The sequence below is a fragment of the Zingiber officinale genome, chromosome 7B, assembly GCF_018446385.1.
Source record: "Zingiber officinale cultivar Zhangliang chromosome 7B, Zo_v1.1, whole genome shotgun sequence".
Classification (NCBI taxonomy): domain Eukaryota; kingdom Viridiplantae; phylum Streptophyta; class Magnoliopsida; order Zingiberales; family Zingiberaceae; genus Zingiber; species Zingiber officinale.
Genome location: NC_055999.1, coordinates 95,258,732 through 95,276,227, shown reverse-complemented (window position 1 = coordinate 95,276,227; position 17,496 = coordinate 95,258,732). Strand labels below are relative to the sequence as shown.

Below are 17,496 nucleotides of genomic sequence, written 5' to 3'. Positions count from 1 at the left end.
CTGTAACACAAAGTTAGTTCGATATAACAATAATATTCCTGCAAAACAAAGTTAGCACAGTTATAATACATGAATAGTAATATGCATGAGTATAACAGTTAGGACTATCTTGATCTCAACTTGGAAACCTTCTCGGTTTCTTCAGTTGGATCAGCGACCTTAGGTTGTTCCCTTCAGGAACCCGACCTCACTGTCCCTCCTCCAGTTATTTACCTCAACCTACCTGCCAAACGTTAGGTCCTCCAGACCTGTTCGGACTTTACTGTCTGGCCATGACTAGGACTTTCCTGATTGAGTAAATAGCCTGCACACTTAGCCAAATCATTAGATCATAACAAGACTTAACTTGAACCTTTGACAATATCAAAACTCATGTTTGATTCTGGTGCACCTTGCATCAACAATCTCCCCCTTTTTGATGTTTGGCAACCAAGGTTCACAGTTAAGTTTAAAATATGCAGAGTTAAGTAAACAAACATTTAACTCTCTCTCTGAGTTCAATAACTCCCCCTAAATTTGTTATCTCCCCCCCTTTGACACACATAAAAAAATAGGGGTAATACCAACATATTTGAAGTAGTTTAAGAGAAAAACTAAGTTTGAGTTAGAAAACTTATTTGAAAATTTTTGAAATCAAGGTTCTCTAAGTATAAGTTAAAAGTTATTTGATTGAAAATAATAGTAAAGAAAGGTTTTTTTTTATAAAAATCCATAAAATATCTAAGCTTTGAATTATTAAGTTAAAACTATTTGAAAATGTATTTTTGAAAAATTATCTAAAAAAAACTTTGGAAGTTAGAAAAATTTTTTAAGAGAAATAGTGAACTAAGTTTTAAAATTAGTCTGTAGATTTTTTTTAAATCTAAGTCAAATTTTGAAGAAGAAACTTTGAAGCAAAAAAATATTTTAAATCAAGAACATTTATACTTTTTTAGGAAAATAAGTATATAATTTTTGAAATATTTTGGAAAGAGAATTTTGAAATATATTTTAAAATCCATAAGTCTAAAAGAAATATGTTTTGAAAATATGAATTTTGAAAAATTCTAGGAAAGATTGGTTTTGAAATGATGTTGATCCTTAATTAAATAATCTAAAGACCTAGCGAGATATGAAAATATATGTTAGACCAACGTTTTCGAGTAATTTAGTTAATTATTTAAGTTAAACTTAATTAAGGTTAGTTTTGAATTGATTAAGATTAATTAATTTAGAATTAAATTTAAATTAATAAAATACGGTGATTAGTTTAAGTTGTTAATCAATTTTAGATTAATTAAAGTAACTTAATAATTAATTGATTAAAATTAATTAATGTTGATTTTTAATTAGATTAGATTAAGGTTATTTAAAAGTGAATTAATTTACGTATTAAATTAGAGAATTTATAAATTAATTGATTAAGTTGAGAATTAAATTTCAATTATTTTGAATTTTGTGTTAATTAGATTTGTAAAGTTAATTTAATTAACTTCAAATTAATTAATGATTTAATTATTGTTTTAATTAAATTAAAATAAATTAGGTTTGAGATTAAAAATTTATTGATTTATTTAATTTATAATTTATTGTATAAATTAAAGTTATTTAAAATTAAGTTAAGTCTTAATTATTTTAAGTTTATTATGATTATTAATATTAAATTTATTTATTAATTTATGTTTTAGTTTAGAAATTTCAAGATTAATTGTTAAAGAAAATTAATTAATTAATTTGTTATTTCAAGTTTAATTAATTGATTTAGTTATGAATTTAGAGTTGATTTAGTTTTCCTTTAAGTTTACGATTTTAAGTTTTAATTATAATTTCAAAAATTAAGTTTGAGTTTAATTGAGTGTTAATTTAATTTTAGTTTTAATTAAGTTTTAACAAAGTTTTATTTTTTTTAAAAATTAATTAAGTTTTAATAAAGTTTTAAAAGAAATTTAATTAAGTTTTTAAGAAATTTAATTAAGTTTTAAAATAATTTTATTTAAGTTTTAAAATAATTTAATTAAGTTTTTAATTAAGATTTTAAAAAAAATTAATTAAGTTTTTAATTAAGTTTAAAATAATTTTAAATAATTTTAAAATAACTTTTAATTAAGTTTAAAAATAATTTTAATTAAGTTGAAAAATAATTTTAATTAAGTTTAAAATAATTTTAAATTAAGTTTTAAAATAATTTTAATTAAGTTTAAATTTAAATTTAATTAAGTTTAAAATAATTTTAATTAAGTAGAAAATAATTTTAATTAAGTTGAAAATAATTTTAATTAAGTTTAAAAATAATTTTAATTAAGATTAAAATAATTTTAAATTAAGTTTTAAAATAATTTTAATTAAGTTTTAAAATAATTTTAATTAATTTTAAAATAATTTTTAATAAGTTTTAAAAAGTTCTAAAATGTTTAAAATAATTTTTTAATAAGTTTTAAAATTATTTTTAATAAATTTTAATGAGTTTTAAAAAGTTTAAAATAATTTTTTTTAATAAGTTTTAAAATAATTTTTAATAAGTTTTTAAAAAGTTTTAAAAAGTTTAAAATAAATTTTTTAATAAGTTTTAAAATAATTTTTAATAAATTTTGATAAGTTTTAAAAAGTTTAAAATAATTTTTTAATAAATTTTAAAATATTTTTTAATAAATTTTAAAATAATTTTTAGTAAATTTTAATATGTTTTAAAATAATATTTAATAAGTTTTAAAAAGTTTTAAATAATTTTTTAATATGTTTTAAAATTATTTTTAATAAGTTTTAAAATAATTTTTAATAAATTTTAAAAAGTTTAAAATAATTTTTTAATAAGTTTTAAAAATAAGGTTTGATAATTAATTTTGAATTTAAGTTTGAATTAGAGTTTGATAATTAATTATGAATTTAAGTTTGAATTAGGTTTGATAATTAATTTTGAATTTAAGTTTGAATTAAAGTTTGATAATTAATTATGAATTTAAGTTTGAATTAGGTTTGAAAATTAATTTTGAATTTAAGTTTGAATTAGGTTTGATAATTATTTATTCGAGAAAGGTTATTGAACCCATGTTAGATTCAAACTTAGCTTTGGGTTAATTAAGCAGGCGTCCTAAGGATAAGCTTTCAGTTCAGTGGCGAGGCATACAGCCTACTTGGATATCATTAGACCACTTGCTGAAGGCTTTCCAAATTGTTCTCGCCCAAAAAACTTAATACTAAATTTTGGTCTAACTAGCCCATGTTTGACTGGGGTAGCTTCGGTCAGATCCACTAAGTCTAGTGCACCAGGTAGAATTCCATATTCAGCCTAGACATGTCTTCGACAAAGCTTCCTTGACGTACTATCATCCCAATCCATTCTGATGCTATGTTATAGGGTTTGGTAAACCTTTTTCATCTAACCGTTCTAAGAAGAAATAAACCTAGTCCTAAGTATTGAGTTTGGTTAATCAAGTTGGTTGTATTATTTTTCTACTTGCTCCCCCTAGCTTAGATAAGGTCTATCTAAGTAATGGATTTGACTCTTAGGGACCAAGTAGAGGTTTGGTTCAATTTGTTTGATTAAAAATTTTGTTTGGACCCATGCTTGGACTTGACTTCTAACTTTTTGACTAATTAAAGACAAATATGATTTGTTTGTTTGTTTAGGATTGTAGCCAAGTCCTGATTTGTTGTACACGGCTCGTTGCGATCCAAGTACCATATTTAGACACTTGGATCCCAGTTTGAACTTTTCCAACATTTCCTTGAGTTGCTCGACTTGTCTTTTCAAGTTGGAATTTTCTTCCTCAAGTTTTGTAACTTGAGTCGAAGTTCCAACTTGAACTTGATTAGTCAAGTTACTCAAGTTAACTTGTTCCTTAAGGCGGTCTATTTCCTTAAGTAGCAAGTTATTTTGTTTTTCAGATTTTGTTAATTTTTTAAACAAGCATTTAATTACTTTCAACATTTCAGACTTCAAATTAAAAGTTACCTTATCGTGTCCTTTTGAAACTGATGCAAATCCATGGCTTATCTCAGACTCGTCGTCAGACTCTGACTCATACTCATCTTCAGACTCGGATTCAGACTCTTCAGTCTTTGCCATAAATGCTATATGACTCAAGTGATTTGGTTTTGGTTTTGTTCGGGGCTTAGCTTCCTTGTTTGGCCCTGCATACAAAGCTAACCCTTTCTTGGCTTGACTCAAGTTAGTCTGTTCATGTAATGTTAATTCATAAAATAGTTCGTCTAATTTAATAATGGAAAGATCCTTCGCAACTTTATAGGCATCTATAATAGATGCTCATAAGGAGTTTCGAGGGAATGAGTTAAGTGTATACCTGATGATATCATGATTCTCAAGTTGATGGCCGATGATATGCAGTCCATTTAGGATGTCTTTAATCCTCATGTGTAGTTGGCTTGCCGACTCACCATCTTGCATTTTAATATTTAGTAATGAATTTAATAAAAGATCACGCTTTATTACGTTTGTATCATTTGTCCCTTCATGTAGTTTACTTAACTTATCCCACAAATCTTTTGCATTGTCGAAGGAGCCGACTCGTTTGAATTCTTCTTTTGATAATCCACATTGTAGAGTGTTGAGTGACGTTGAATCAATTTATACTTTCTTCTTTATTTCTTCTGTCCATTCCTCTGGATTGTTGACTGGTGATGTGTAGCTGCATCGGATAATAAGCCATTGGTCAATGTCTGTTTTGAGAAAAACTTTTATACTCTTTTTCCAGTATAAGAAATCACTTCCATCGAATAGCGGAGGACACACGGTCGAATATCCCTCGGATTGTGCCATTTGTTCTTGCATCAAAATTTGAAAAACAAAAAGAATTTCCAAGACTTTTGTCTTGGGATTAGCAGTGCGAGATAAAGAAAGAAAAAAAACTTAAGAATTAAAGAAAACACTTTTAAAGCAAAAGAAAAAGTTTTTAAAGTTGCTCGAAAAACGATTAAGTAATTTCAGAGCTACCAGACTCTAATACCAATTGATAGATTGATTAAGTGCGATAGAAGGGGGGGGGTGAATATCGCGCTCTTTTAAAAACTTTTCTTTTCGTATTTCAAAAACAATTCGAGTAAGCAGCGGAAAATATAAAAGGACAAGTTCGTTTACTTCGTTCGGAGCCTAGCTCGACTCCTACTTGAAGGCTCGCAGTCCTTGACTGCACCGATGAGCAATCCACTAAGATTCTTCTTCCCGAAAACCTCGGAAATAAGTAATGCGTACAAAATACAATAATATAAGATAGTAACAAGCCTACTATCTTATATGAGTTTAAATGCAATACAAAAGTAAAGTATACCGACAGTATGTGAAAGTTGAAGCTCGATCAGCACTTGCTTGTGTGTAGAAGAGTTGTAGAGCAGTAGCATGAACAATAGCAGTTAGCACAGAGATTGACTTCGAACCCGAACAGTATTATACAGCCCTGGACCTCGAGCTCTCTTTTATAAGAACCTTCGACGTTCGGTCGACCGATCCCTGGGTTCGGTCGACCGAACCCGCTCCATTCCTTCTGTGCTGAGATTCGCTGAGATATGATCTTCGAGCATTAACTGGTCTTTAATGGTTCGGTCGACCGATAACCTTGTTCGGTCGATCGAACGGTGAATTTCCCTTCTCGTCGAGATTCGCACTTAATGCTCCATTAATTCTTTTATTGGTTCGGTCGACCGAACCTCATTTTCGGTCGACCGATCATGCTGTGATACCATGTTTGCGAGCCTGAACTATTTTGCCAAATTTGCCTGTTCGGTCGACCGAATCTTTTTTCGGTTGACTGATAAAATGCCTTGATCGGTCGACTGAACCTCCTGTTCAGTCGACTGAACCCTTGGTAAATTAAAGGTTTCTGAGTGCTGGTCGCATGGCTGCTGACAGAGCCTGATTCTGAGTTCTGAGTCAAAAGTTATGACCATTTGAAGTCCAAGGAGTCATATGATTCTGCAACTCAAAGTTAGTTCGATATAACAATAATATTCCTGCAAAACAAAGTTAGCACAGTTATAATACATGAATAGTAATATGCATGAGTATAACAGTTAGGACTGTCTTGATCTCAACTTGGAAACCTTCCCGGTTTCTTTAGTTGGATCAACGACCTTAGGTTGTTCCCTTCAGGAACCCGACCTCACTGTCGCTCCTCCAGTTATTTACCTCAACCTACCTGCCAAACGTTAGGTCCTCTAGACCTGTTTGGACTTTACTGTCTGGCCATGATTAGAGCTTTCCTGATTGAGTAAATAGCCTGCACACTTAGCCAAATCATTAGATCATAACAAGACTTAACTTGAACCTTTGACAACATCAAAACTCAGGTTTGATTCTGGTGCACATTGCATCAACATAAATGACTCACGGTAAGGACAACATCAAATCCATTTGTGGCTGGAGCTTTGCCAAAAAGCCCAAGAGGGTTCATAGGTTCACCATAAAGACCTATTTAGCCCACAGCAAATGACTCACGATAAAGGTGCACCAAATCCGTTAATAGATGGTCACATGCTCAAAGTGACTTTATGGGGCCTTGGCCCATGACACAAGAGGAGATGGATTGAGATTGCTTAGAGTCGCTGGAGACTCACAGACACATGGGAGATGTGAGAGGCATGGAGGGGGGGGGGGGGGGGGCACACCTGCTTGTAGGAGACACAGGACATAGTGTGGACACTGATGATAATGTAGACACATGAGTAGCATGGACAGAGATAACAGGTAATGTTGGATGATACCTCAGTTTCAGTATCTAGTACTGAAGATAAGATTGCAGCCAACATGTGCAAAGGAGATAGAGATAGATGGTATAAGAGTGAGCACATGTATATGACCATGGTTCTCCTTCCAGATCTGATACTTCGTCATACATGACATAAGGGGTTCCAGGATCACTTTTGTATGTTTATGCATTTTGATGATATATATTTACCTTTTCATAAAAAAAAAAGGATTAGAATCTAAGGAAATTGTAATCACTTCCACAATTTCTACTAGATTTTTATTTGACCTGCATCCGGTTTGATCTCACACATTTATAAAGATTTTTTTTTTCTAAATAGAGTGCAGAGTCACGGGATACTGAATTTTTGGGTCGATCATCATTCAACATTATTCATCCATCAAGAATATGATGACACATACGTAAAATCATAGACAAAAGTAAAGATAAAATAAATAAATTATTAATTGAGTAAATTTCATTGAATTCACATAAGACTGTCAGATCAAACCTCCACTCGACTTAGAGCATTCATAATGGTTGGCTCACATCTCTAGAGCTCCTTTGTTATCATGTCAAAAATAAAAAAACCTCATATATCCATCCATCATTAAAAAAATCTCTCAACAACTTTTTCATAGGTCACACACTTTTCATTATATATATTTCTCATCTCTTATTCATATTTTATATTATATATAATTAAATTTTTATAAAATTTAAATCCATAAATTGCTAACATGAAATAACATTAATAATTAAAAATACATAAATATTATAGTGCATCAAATAAAAAGACAGAAATTATAATAATATATAAAAATAAACTTAAACACATCTAGACTAGACCATATCTTTGCTTAATTTTTTCAATCATTTTCTCATATATATGAAGTTGTCCTAGTGTCATCTCACTAGTATCCTTCATAAAAATTTCATGATCCTTATGAAAGATCTCGACTTCTCGCAAAGTCATTTTTTTGCATTTGATATTCTTTAATATCTTATCGTTCTTTGTCAATGTTTTATTCCATTGTGTCACCCTCTCTAACTTTGGATTTGTCCTTCCTCTTCGCTGCCTTTTTCCCTATCGAACGAATGCGAACTTCAGAATCATTCACATCAACACTCGTATCTAGATTTGTTGTTGAAGTGTTCCCCTTGTTCAGATGTCCTTACCTTCTTGCTAGAGTAATAAGCAACTGATTGTGAAATATATTTCTCATACTCTCTAAGAACCCTCCACACATGTATATACTTGAAGTCCTTGTTATTGTTCTTAGCTTTCCACATATTTAATATATTCTCCAGTACATTCTTATCACTCCAACCACTTTGATAATAAGTATAAAAATTATTATAGGTTGCAAAAAATTCATTTACCATTGGTGCAAACCTATAGTAATGTGATTTTAGCCGCTGATAGCTTCTCATCATAGATCAGTGGGTCGATGCTTGTTATAATAATCAACTATACGTTGTTGGTGTGGGAAGCATTCGATGATCGAACCGTTGTTTTGATAATATGGCAAAGGAATTCAAAGTTAAGGTTATGTTGTTATCTAACAAGGTTCATGGAGTTTGCAGGAAAGTCCTAAGTGGTACTTAGGCAAAAGTCCTAGCTGCTGTTAGGCAGGTGGAAAACCCTAGGGGGTGGTAACCCTAGGTCATAGGGGGTGGTAACCCTATGCGGAAAGTCTTGGCGGGTTGAGGGTTTCAGGCAAAAGTCCTAGGGGGTGGTAACCGTAGGTGGAAAGTCCTGGTGTCGCGAACCAGGTGGAAAACTGGACGAGCTAAAAAGCGGGAGTCCAGCAGAAAGTCCAGAAGCATTGAGCGCCGAACAAAAGTCCAGTCAATCTGGAGGATCGTACTGCAGTAGGTAAAACTCCTGAGTAGAGTAGGTAAGGGCGCGTTCCCCGCAGAGGGAACAGTAGGTGTCGGGTCGACCTAGGACTTCCGGTCGAAAATTCGAAATTAGACCCGGACAGTCCAAAGACTGTCAGAATATTATATTGATTAATATCTGTGCTAACTTGGTTTTGTAGGATGTGTTTGTATTTGTAGACTAACATATTTTGTAGGGCCAAAAACTAGAGTTTAGCCTCGGAGGAACAGTGTCCGAGGCGCCTCCATGGAGCTTGGAGGCGTCTCGGGTGCAAGCCGAAGCCAACTGTCCAGAGGAGCTGGAGGCGCCTCGGATGAAGCTGGAGGCGCCTTGGACCAAGGCTTGAAGGCGCCTTGGACCAAGGCTTGAAGGCGCCTTGGACCAAGGCTTGAAGGCGCCTTGGACCAAGGCTTGAAGGCGCCTTGAAGAGGCTTGGAGGCACCTTAAACCAGATAAGGTGCGACCAGACCAGTGCTGATCCACCCGTGCAACTCAACGGCCTGGAGGCGCCTGGGACAAGCTTGGAGGCGCCTCCAGCACAGTATAAAAGAGGGGTTCGAGGTAGCACTCAACATATCTTCATCCAAGCGATCCTTCTGCGACAAGCTGCTAACGACACGATCCCGAAGTGCTGCGACAACCTCCTGACGACCCGGAGCTTCGTTTCTTCATCTCTTGTTGTCAGTATAAGCTCATTATTTTGAACTGTAATTGTTATACTTGTAAACTTTATCGATTCTATAGTTGTTGCCCACCTAAAGCGGTCAATGGCCGCAGGCCTTGGAGTAGGAGTCGTCACAGGCTCCGAACCAAGTAAATGACCTGTGTTCGCATTGTGTGCCTTTTATTTCTATAGCTTTAACACTCGAGTTTTACAAATCGAACAAAATAGCCACGAGCGCTATTCACCCCCCCTCTAGCGCTTCTCGATCCAACATACGTTTCCAAAAAGTTTTATCCTTTTGGGCATTATCAATGACTGCATCAGTGCTGATAGTTGCCCATGACTTCGCAAGGACCACGTTTTTAATGAGAGACCAAAATCTTTATTTTAAATCATCTTTCTCCGGTTCAACTTCACGCTCTTCTTGTGATGAGTGTGATAGTGTAACGACCCGGCCCTCTTGGCCCATTTGGCGGCCCATTTGGCGACCCTCGGGTCGTCGACCGTCGGCCCTTATGTCGTCGGCCCATTTGGCAACCTCTAATGTCGTCGACCGACGACTCTTGGCCGTGTCGTTACTCACTAGGACTTTCCACCCCTTGTCAGTGGATTTTTGCCTCCCCCAGGATTCGAAAATAAACAGTCGACACAAGTTGATTTTACTTCGATCAGAGCCTATGAATCCTGGCCGCAAGAGACCTATAGATAAGTTGCATAATTTAGTAAATTATTTGATGTGTAAATTAGCTAAGTCCAATATCTGGGTCAAATCACTCCAAAAGGAAATCAAAAACCTTAAGGAGGAGACTAATCCAAGTCCTTTAACTGACCAAGTTCAAGATGGAACCTTAACTCAAGTCCAACAACTTGAGAAAGAGAATTCTAATTTAAAAACTCAAGTCAAAGAACTTAAGGACTCGTTGAAATGGTTCACTTTGGGTTCCAAGAATCTTGATATGATTCTTGGAAAATAAAGGGTCGTATACAACAGAATCAGACTAAAATACAAGGCTAAACATCGATTTAAATCTTACTTATTTTTAGTGAATCGAACAAATAGAAACATAGTCCAAGCATGGGTCCCTAAGTCTAACTTGACTAATCAAGTTGGACTTAATCAATTTTGGATCCCCAAGAATCAAATTCATTATCTTGATAGATCTTATCAAGGCTATGATACAGGGGAAGCAAAAAGAAAGACCATCTTTATTATTAAATAGATTTGCTTGATTGTTTGATTTACTTTTTTTTAATTTTTGCTTAGATTAGGATGACTATATAAAGATTTAGGCTTGATCTATACTTGACTAGTTAGATCAAGAATTTTCAGAAAGAAAATTAAATATTCAATTTCCTTAAAAGACTTTGTCTAGAAGTGGTCGTTGCTCCGATAATCAAAAAGGCTCATGTGCCTTGCCACAACCTAGAAGTCAATTATTGAAATAGATATTTAATCGACTAACTGTTAAACCTAAGTCTAGCTCAAATATAAATTAATCCTTAGATTTCAATTTAAATTAAAGATAAAATTAACCATCTCACAAAACTCATATGGTTCCCTGTTAGAAAATCTAGAAAAGGGTGAGGTGAATTTAGGTTAAAAAAAAATGAGAATTAGCTTAAATAAACTTAACCCAAACTTAATCCAAACTTAAGACAAACCTTAATTTATTTTTAAAACTTAAATTAATTTTTAAAACCTTAATTAATATCAAAACTTAAATTAATTTTCAATTTTCAAAACCTTAATTTATTTTCAAAAACTTAATTAATTTTAAAACTTAATAATTTTAAAAAAATTTAATTAATTTAAAAACTTAATTAATTTCCAAAATCTTAATTAATTTCAAAACTTAATTAATTTCAAAAATCTTAATTATTTTCTAAAATCTTAATTAATTTCAAAACTTAATTAATTTCAATGCAAAATTATTTTCAAAAATCTTAATTATTTTCCAAAATATTAATTAATTTTAAAATTTAATTAATTTAAAAAATATTAATTAATTTTAAAACTTAATTATTTTCTAAAATCTTAATTAATTTCAAAATTTAATTAATTTCAAATATCTTAATTAATTTCAAAACTTAATTATTTTCAAAACCTTAATTAAAATTCAAACATAACTTTTTTGAAAATTTGAAACTTAATTATTTTTCCAAAATTCAAAATTTAAACTTAATTATTTTCCAAAAACTCAAACTTAACACTTTTAAATTCAAAATTCAAACTTAATTATTTTCCAAAAATTCATACTTAAATATTTTCCAAATTCAAACTTTAATATTTTTTTAAACTTAATTATATTTTGAAAATTTTAAACAAATTAATTGATTTTTCCATACTTAGAATCAAGGGTCATAATTTGAAAAATGTTACCTTGTGAAGTTTACTTTAACTCATTCCTTACAAATCACTTGTTCAAATCATTAAAGTAATTATTTAAAAAGTTTTTTATGGTATTAATCAAGGGAGAAAAAAAGAAAGTTAAAACTTAAGTATTTCCAAAAGTTAAGTATTTTCAAAAGTATTACATTGATTTCAAAATTAAGTGATATTTTAAAAAGTGAAGTCTTTCAAAATAAAGTATTTTTTTTTAATTTAAAGTCAAGTTTTTAAAGAGATTCTTTTTAAAAACTAAAGAATTAGCTAAGTATTTTTTAAAAAGATTCTTTTCAAAGCTAAATATTTAGCTAAGTATTTTTTTTTAAAGTATAACTACTAAATATTTAGCTAAGTAGGTTTTTAAAAGCATCATTCCTTTTTTGAAAGCTAAGTATTTTTTTTTTTTTTGAAAAGAAAATTAGGTGATACATTTTAGGGGAGCTTAAAGTTAACAAATGTCAGTTTTTTAAATTTAAGTACTTTACATATTAAACAACTTTTCTCTCTACTTAATATATTTTTTTTATATATATCAAAGGGGGAGAAAAGATGTTAAAAGTAAAGTAATAGAGTTTAAAGTTTTAATTGAGGGGAGTAACATATAAGGGAGAGTGATTAACATTTACATTTACTTAATTTATTTTCTAACTACCTTGAAAAATGCTACATAAAGGCTTACTTGTTATTTGTTCTACATATCTTACTTTATTATTTTGAATATTTTTACTTACCTTTGAACTAGATTGCATTAAATTAAAAAGGAAAGATTGTTGGTGCTAGAAGCACTAGCTAATCAAACTTAGAATTTGATATTTGGCAAATGTTCAAAGTTAAGTTGTATTGTAATCTAACAAGTCTAGCTGAGTGTTAAGAAAAGTCCTAAGTGATTTTAGGCAAGGTGAAAGTCCTAGTTGAGGCTAGGCAAAGAAGTCCTAGAGGACACTAGGCAGATGGGAAGTCCTAATTGTGACTAGACAATGAAGTACTAGTCCGTGGGGCTGGGTAAAGTTTTAGTAAGTTGAGAACGTCAACCGAAATCCTAGGGTCGAGGATATTAGGTGAAAGTCTTCGAGACCATGGATACTAGGTGGAAAACTGGACGGGTCAGTGTTCAGACGTTTAGCGAAAAGTCTTGAGGTCTCCGATGCTAAGAAAAAGTCCAAACGGTCTGGAAAACCGGCTTGGTAAAAGCTAAGGTAATTTCTTCTGAGAGGAGTAGGTGAGGACACGTTCCCTGTAGTGAGAACAATAAGCATTAATCCGACCTAAAGTTTCAACGAAACTCAAAGTCAGGATCGGACAGTCCAGAAACTGTTAAAATTTACTCTACTTTACATATTATTACGTGTTTTTCTAACTCTGTGGTGTAGGTGTTTGAAAGTGAAAGGTGGCTGGAAAAGGGGTTCCGGGTGCCTGGAGCTTGACCAAGCGCCCAGACGTCTAGGCGCCTTGATCAATGGTTATGAGGGTGAGCCTAGGTAGCTAGCTTTTGTCACCTTGGGCACCCAGACAATCCAAGAATCTAGAGTTGCTCCAGGCGCCTGGAGCAGCAAAATTTCACCTGTAGGCTAAGTTGGAATTGACCCATGTCACCGGTCTAGGCGCCCGGACCTATCCGGATGCCCGGAGATGGATAAAATTTACCAAATAAAGTTTTGATGAAAGCATGCCACGTCAGCCCAATGGGGGCGCCCGGGGGTGAGTCTAGGCGCCCGGATGGGGCTATAAAAGGAGTGCTCGACCAACACCTTGAACAAAACAATCCGAACGACTCTCACTCTTGCGCGCTGCTCAGAAAAGCCCTCGGTGACGCTGTAACACTACTCTAACGACCTAGTACAAGAATCTTTAGATATGTAGTTATCGATATACTTTACTTTACAATTATTTTAATATTATAATTTCACACTTGTACTTATTCGAAATTGATAGTGAATTGTCCAACAAAAGCGATCGACGATCGCAGACCTTAAAGTAGGAGGCTTCACATGAAACCAAGTAAAACAAACTTGTGTCGATTATTTATTTTCTTCTATTCTTTTTATTCCGCTGTGTATTCTGTATTTTGCAAAAAACTTGAAAAGTCACGTGCTTTATTCACCCCCTCCCCCATTTAGCACATCGATCCTACATGGCTAACCAATCTTACGATGGATACATACCAAATAGAGTTGGGGTAGCGTTATTTGGATTCATCAAGAAATTATGAGAACTTTGAGAATTTAGGAAATTTGGAGGATATTGTAGAATATATGAAATATTTTAAAAATTTAAAGGTATTGTGTTTGAGAGAAAAGGATATTGGATATTTGGAGGAATGCGAGTATTTTGAGAAGATTATTTTCTTTCGTATTTAAAGAATTCAAAATATTTATAGAAGAAGTATTGAAATGTTTATCCATATTAAATATAAATAGAGAATGAAAAGAAGGAATAAGAAGTAGAGAGGGAAGAGAATGTTAAGATAAATGAAAAGAAATAAGATTCAACATATATTTATATATATTTTTTAAATTAAAAAAATTAAATCTTGACCGTTAAACAATGACTAATAATTAGTCATTGTTTAATGACTAAAGTTGTTCAACGAAATTAGTCGTTGTTCTTGAGATTGTTTTTTTTACAAATATTAAAAAAATATTTTAATATAAAAAATTTTAAGAAGTCGTTCCATAATCATGGAATCCCTTCTTCATTTAATCCAAGGAACTCCGTCTCACTATGAGAGGGAGCTCTTTCCCATTTGTCACGTAGATTGTGGGAACTTCGAAGTGGATATCCTTAGGCCAACTATAATGTAAAATTTTTGAAAAGATTTATAAAATAAAAAGACAATAAAAAGTTTGAATCAGTATGAGTTTGAGGTTTTTATTTTAAAAACAATAGTAACATTTTAAAATTGATTTTGTTTTTTGAGAATGTACATGAGATCCTAAAAAATATTAAATAAAAATTATATATTAAATAAAATATATGTAATGTGATAATGTAGATGAGAGAGCTTTTTTTATAAGGAAAAGAATAATCGATTTTTGTATTTTTAATGTGTATTAATGTGGCCCATTAAAATATAAAAAAAATAATTTAGCAGATAAAATATAATATCACTTATCTAAAACAATTTAATATAGACAAGTAAATTATAAAAAATATTTTATCCTAATCCATAATCCTTCGTATGTAAAGTTCAAATATCCAATAAATCATTTTACGTTTAAAAATTAACTCAATAAATATTCATACACATATTAACTAAATCCGAAGACATAAAATTTAGAAGGCTTGAAATGCCTTCAAAATACCAAAACATTCAAAATAGTTTGAATTTAAACTGATAAAATTAAACTAACATTTATATCTCTGACACCATGGCTGGCTTTTATGTTCATCCTATCTCCGACCTAATTATTGGTTACTCAAAATCTTGGTAAAATGTCAGAAAACGTCTGTATCTTTTTGCGTTGGATTTTGCAGAATATTAGGCAGATTCAATGCTAGATTAGATTGCCAACGAGGCGGTTGGTGCCGTACCAATCCAAATGCAATATTATCACTTGCTTGTTTTTATCTCGACAGAACAGATCTAGTCAGATTTGACATTTGGCTAACTCTTACTCTTCCAATACTAGAGTTAGATTACTAGTCTTACCAGACTTGAAAGTAAACGCTCAAGGATCATAATCAGATATGAGCAAAGCAATGAACCAATTCAGAGCAGCAGAGGAGGAAACCACAGAAGAAAAGAGATTTTGGATCAAATCAAGTTTCTCCACAAATTCACCATCTGGCCTTAGCGGCTAGGAAGCCGTCGTCATCAATATAACAATGATCGTCATAATTTAGTGTACAAGAAGGTTCCAAAGTCAACGTTTGTCGCTACGACCAACACAATTAAACGATCACAGTCCACAAGCTTGACGGCTTACACCGCTTCCGCCACGAGCGCGGGCTTCACCTTCGGCGGCCGCCCGCGCCCTCTCTTCACCCCGACCACCACCGCACCGCCCACCGTCGACCCCACAGCCTTTTCGGCCTTCGGCGGACGCCCGCGGGCACGAGGGAACCCAGCGGCCGCCTTGGCCACCGCAGCCTCCAGCGGATCCTTGGGCTTCGGCGGCCGCCCCCGCGGCCGAGGCGAAGGGAGCTCGGAGCCGGACGGCACCTCCGGCTTCGGCTTCGGAGGCCGGCCGCGGCCGCGCTTGGCGGGCGCCTGCGACTGCGCGCCCCCGGGCTTCGAGTACTTGTCGGCGACGAGCAACAGCTCGCCGCTCTCCGTCAGGCGGTCGAGGTGCGTCGCGAGGAGCGACGCGTGGTCCGGCGGAAGGTCGCGTCGGTTGGAGTCGATGTGGTCTAAGATGGCTGACTTATCAGCGTCGCCTAGCGCCGTGATCGCCGCCATGATCATCTGCAACAAAGAGAGAGAGAGAAAAAAAACCATTGGTCGCCGCGTTTTCAGATTGAAACAGCACAAAACACAAGCCAAACAAATCCACCAACCTCGGGGTACGCCTTCTCGTCTTCGACGGCAGCAGTAGCCATGGCGAAGATCGATTGAGGAACGGAAGAAGGATCGAGATCGGATTGATGGGGAGACAAGTGGAGAGGAAAGAACGCGAAGGATTTACAGAAAATCGACGGAAAATAAAAAGGAGGGCACATGAGGACACCAGAAGAAAGGACGGCTGTGATGTGAGAATGGCTACGGTAATCGAAGCGTGGAGAAACGTTGCGGCGAAGGCACACGGATCGATTAGGTGGCGATTTATACCCTCGATTAGGGGTATCTATTTAATCCTGTTGGGTTATTTTGCACTTATACCCTCGTGAACTTCAAAACTGGGTAGATGCTCCTGCTCCAATTGTTTCTCACCCAGTCCATTTATTTTATACTTAAGTATGAGGAGAGACGATATCAATATAGGTAGATATCTCATCTTCTTTCTTCCTTTAATGCACGACACAACAAGCTCATTACAAGTAATTTGATATTCATAGTGAAATTTAGATATTCATTTTGTTGGATATATGTGAATACCTTCTTTCTTCCTTTAATGCACTACACAACAAGCTCATTACAAGCAATTTGATATTCATAGTGAAATTTAGATATTCATTTTGTCGGATATATGTGAATATAAAAGAGGTTGATCCTATTCAAAAATAAAAAAAATGGCTAGCGATGTAGACTGTGTTCCATTATGTAACATAAGAAATGTCAGTATCGAGACAGGGAAGGGGTTCCGACGTTGCTCCTTCGACGTTCAAGTCAGCCACTGAAAAGAGGAAAGAAAATGGAGCAACAGTGAACACAAGCGTGAATAGTGAATAATGTGTACCTTCGTCGATGCATGAACCCCCTTTATATAGAGCTCCGGTAGGGGACGTGCATGCTCCTCGAGGTGTGGACACATTCTCTAATTTGTCTTATGAAAGGATCTGTCAGAAAAGTACCTCTAATATCATATCTTAACAGACCATGTATATCCCTGACAATATAGTAGAAACTTCTGCCGTACGATCTGCCTATTGACCATGCCTTGTGTTAGCGGCACTATCTCCCAGAAGGATATTAAGAGATACATCAATGATCCCTCTGCTTGGTTGAGCGGGATAGTCGCTTGGCTAAGAACTCCTCCACTCAGACGGACTCAGCTGCTCTTCCCTGCGATAACTCGACTCGGTAGCTTGTTTTCGCCCGACCGAACTAACGCTCTGGTCATCCCAACTTTCCTTTGCTCTTTGATAAGCACCTGATGATTTTGGTTATATGGGCATTCTGTTTGGACCAGCCTCTGTCGGTCGAGCAGTTCATGCCCGATCGACAACTGCAACAGAGCTCTACTCAGCCACTGCAATAGATCTCCGCTCGGTTACTGCAGGAGAG

General features: G+C 34.0%; 1 protein-coding gene across 1 annotated transcript; it reads right to left on the bottom strand.

Moving 5' to 3' along the window:
* Positions 1–15,338: 15,338 nt before the first annotated feature.
* On the bottom strand, positions 15,339–16,602 carry LOC122006365 (HMG-Y-related protein A-like). The gene is made up of 2 exons (XM_042561837.1): positions 16,110–16,602; positions 15,339–16,017 (listed from the first exon to the last, which is right to left on the bottom strand). Exons 1-2 carry the CDS (start codon positions 16,269–16,271, stop codon positions 15,535–15,537), a joined length of 645 nt encoding a protein of 214 aa, XP_042417771.1. The 5' UTR covers positions 16,272–16,602; the 3' UTR covers positions 15,339–15,534.
* Between the last annotated feature and the right edge of the window lie 894 nt (positions 16,603–17,496).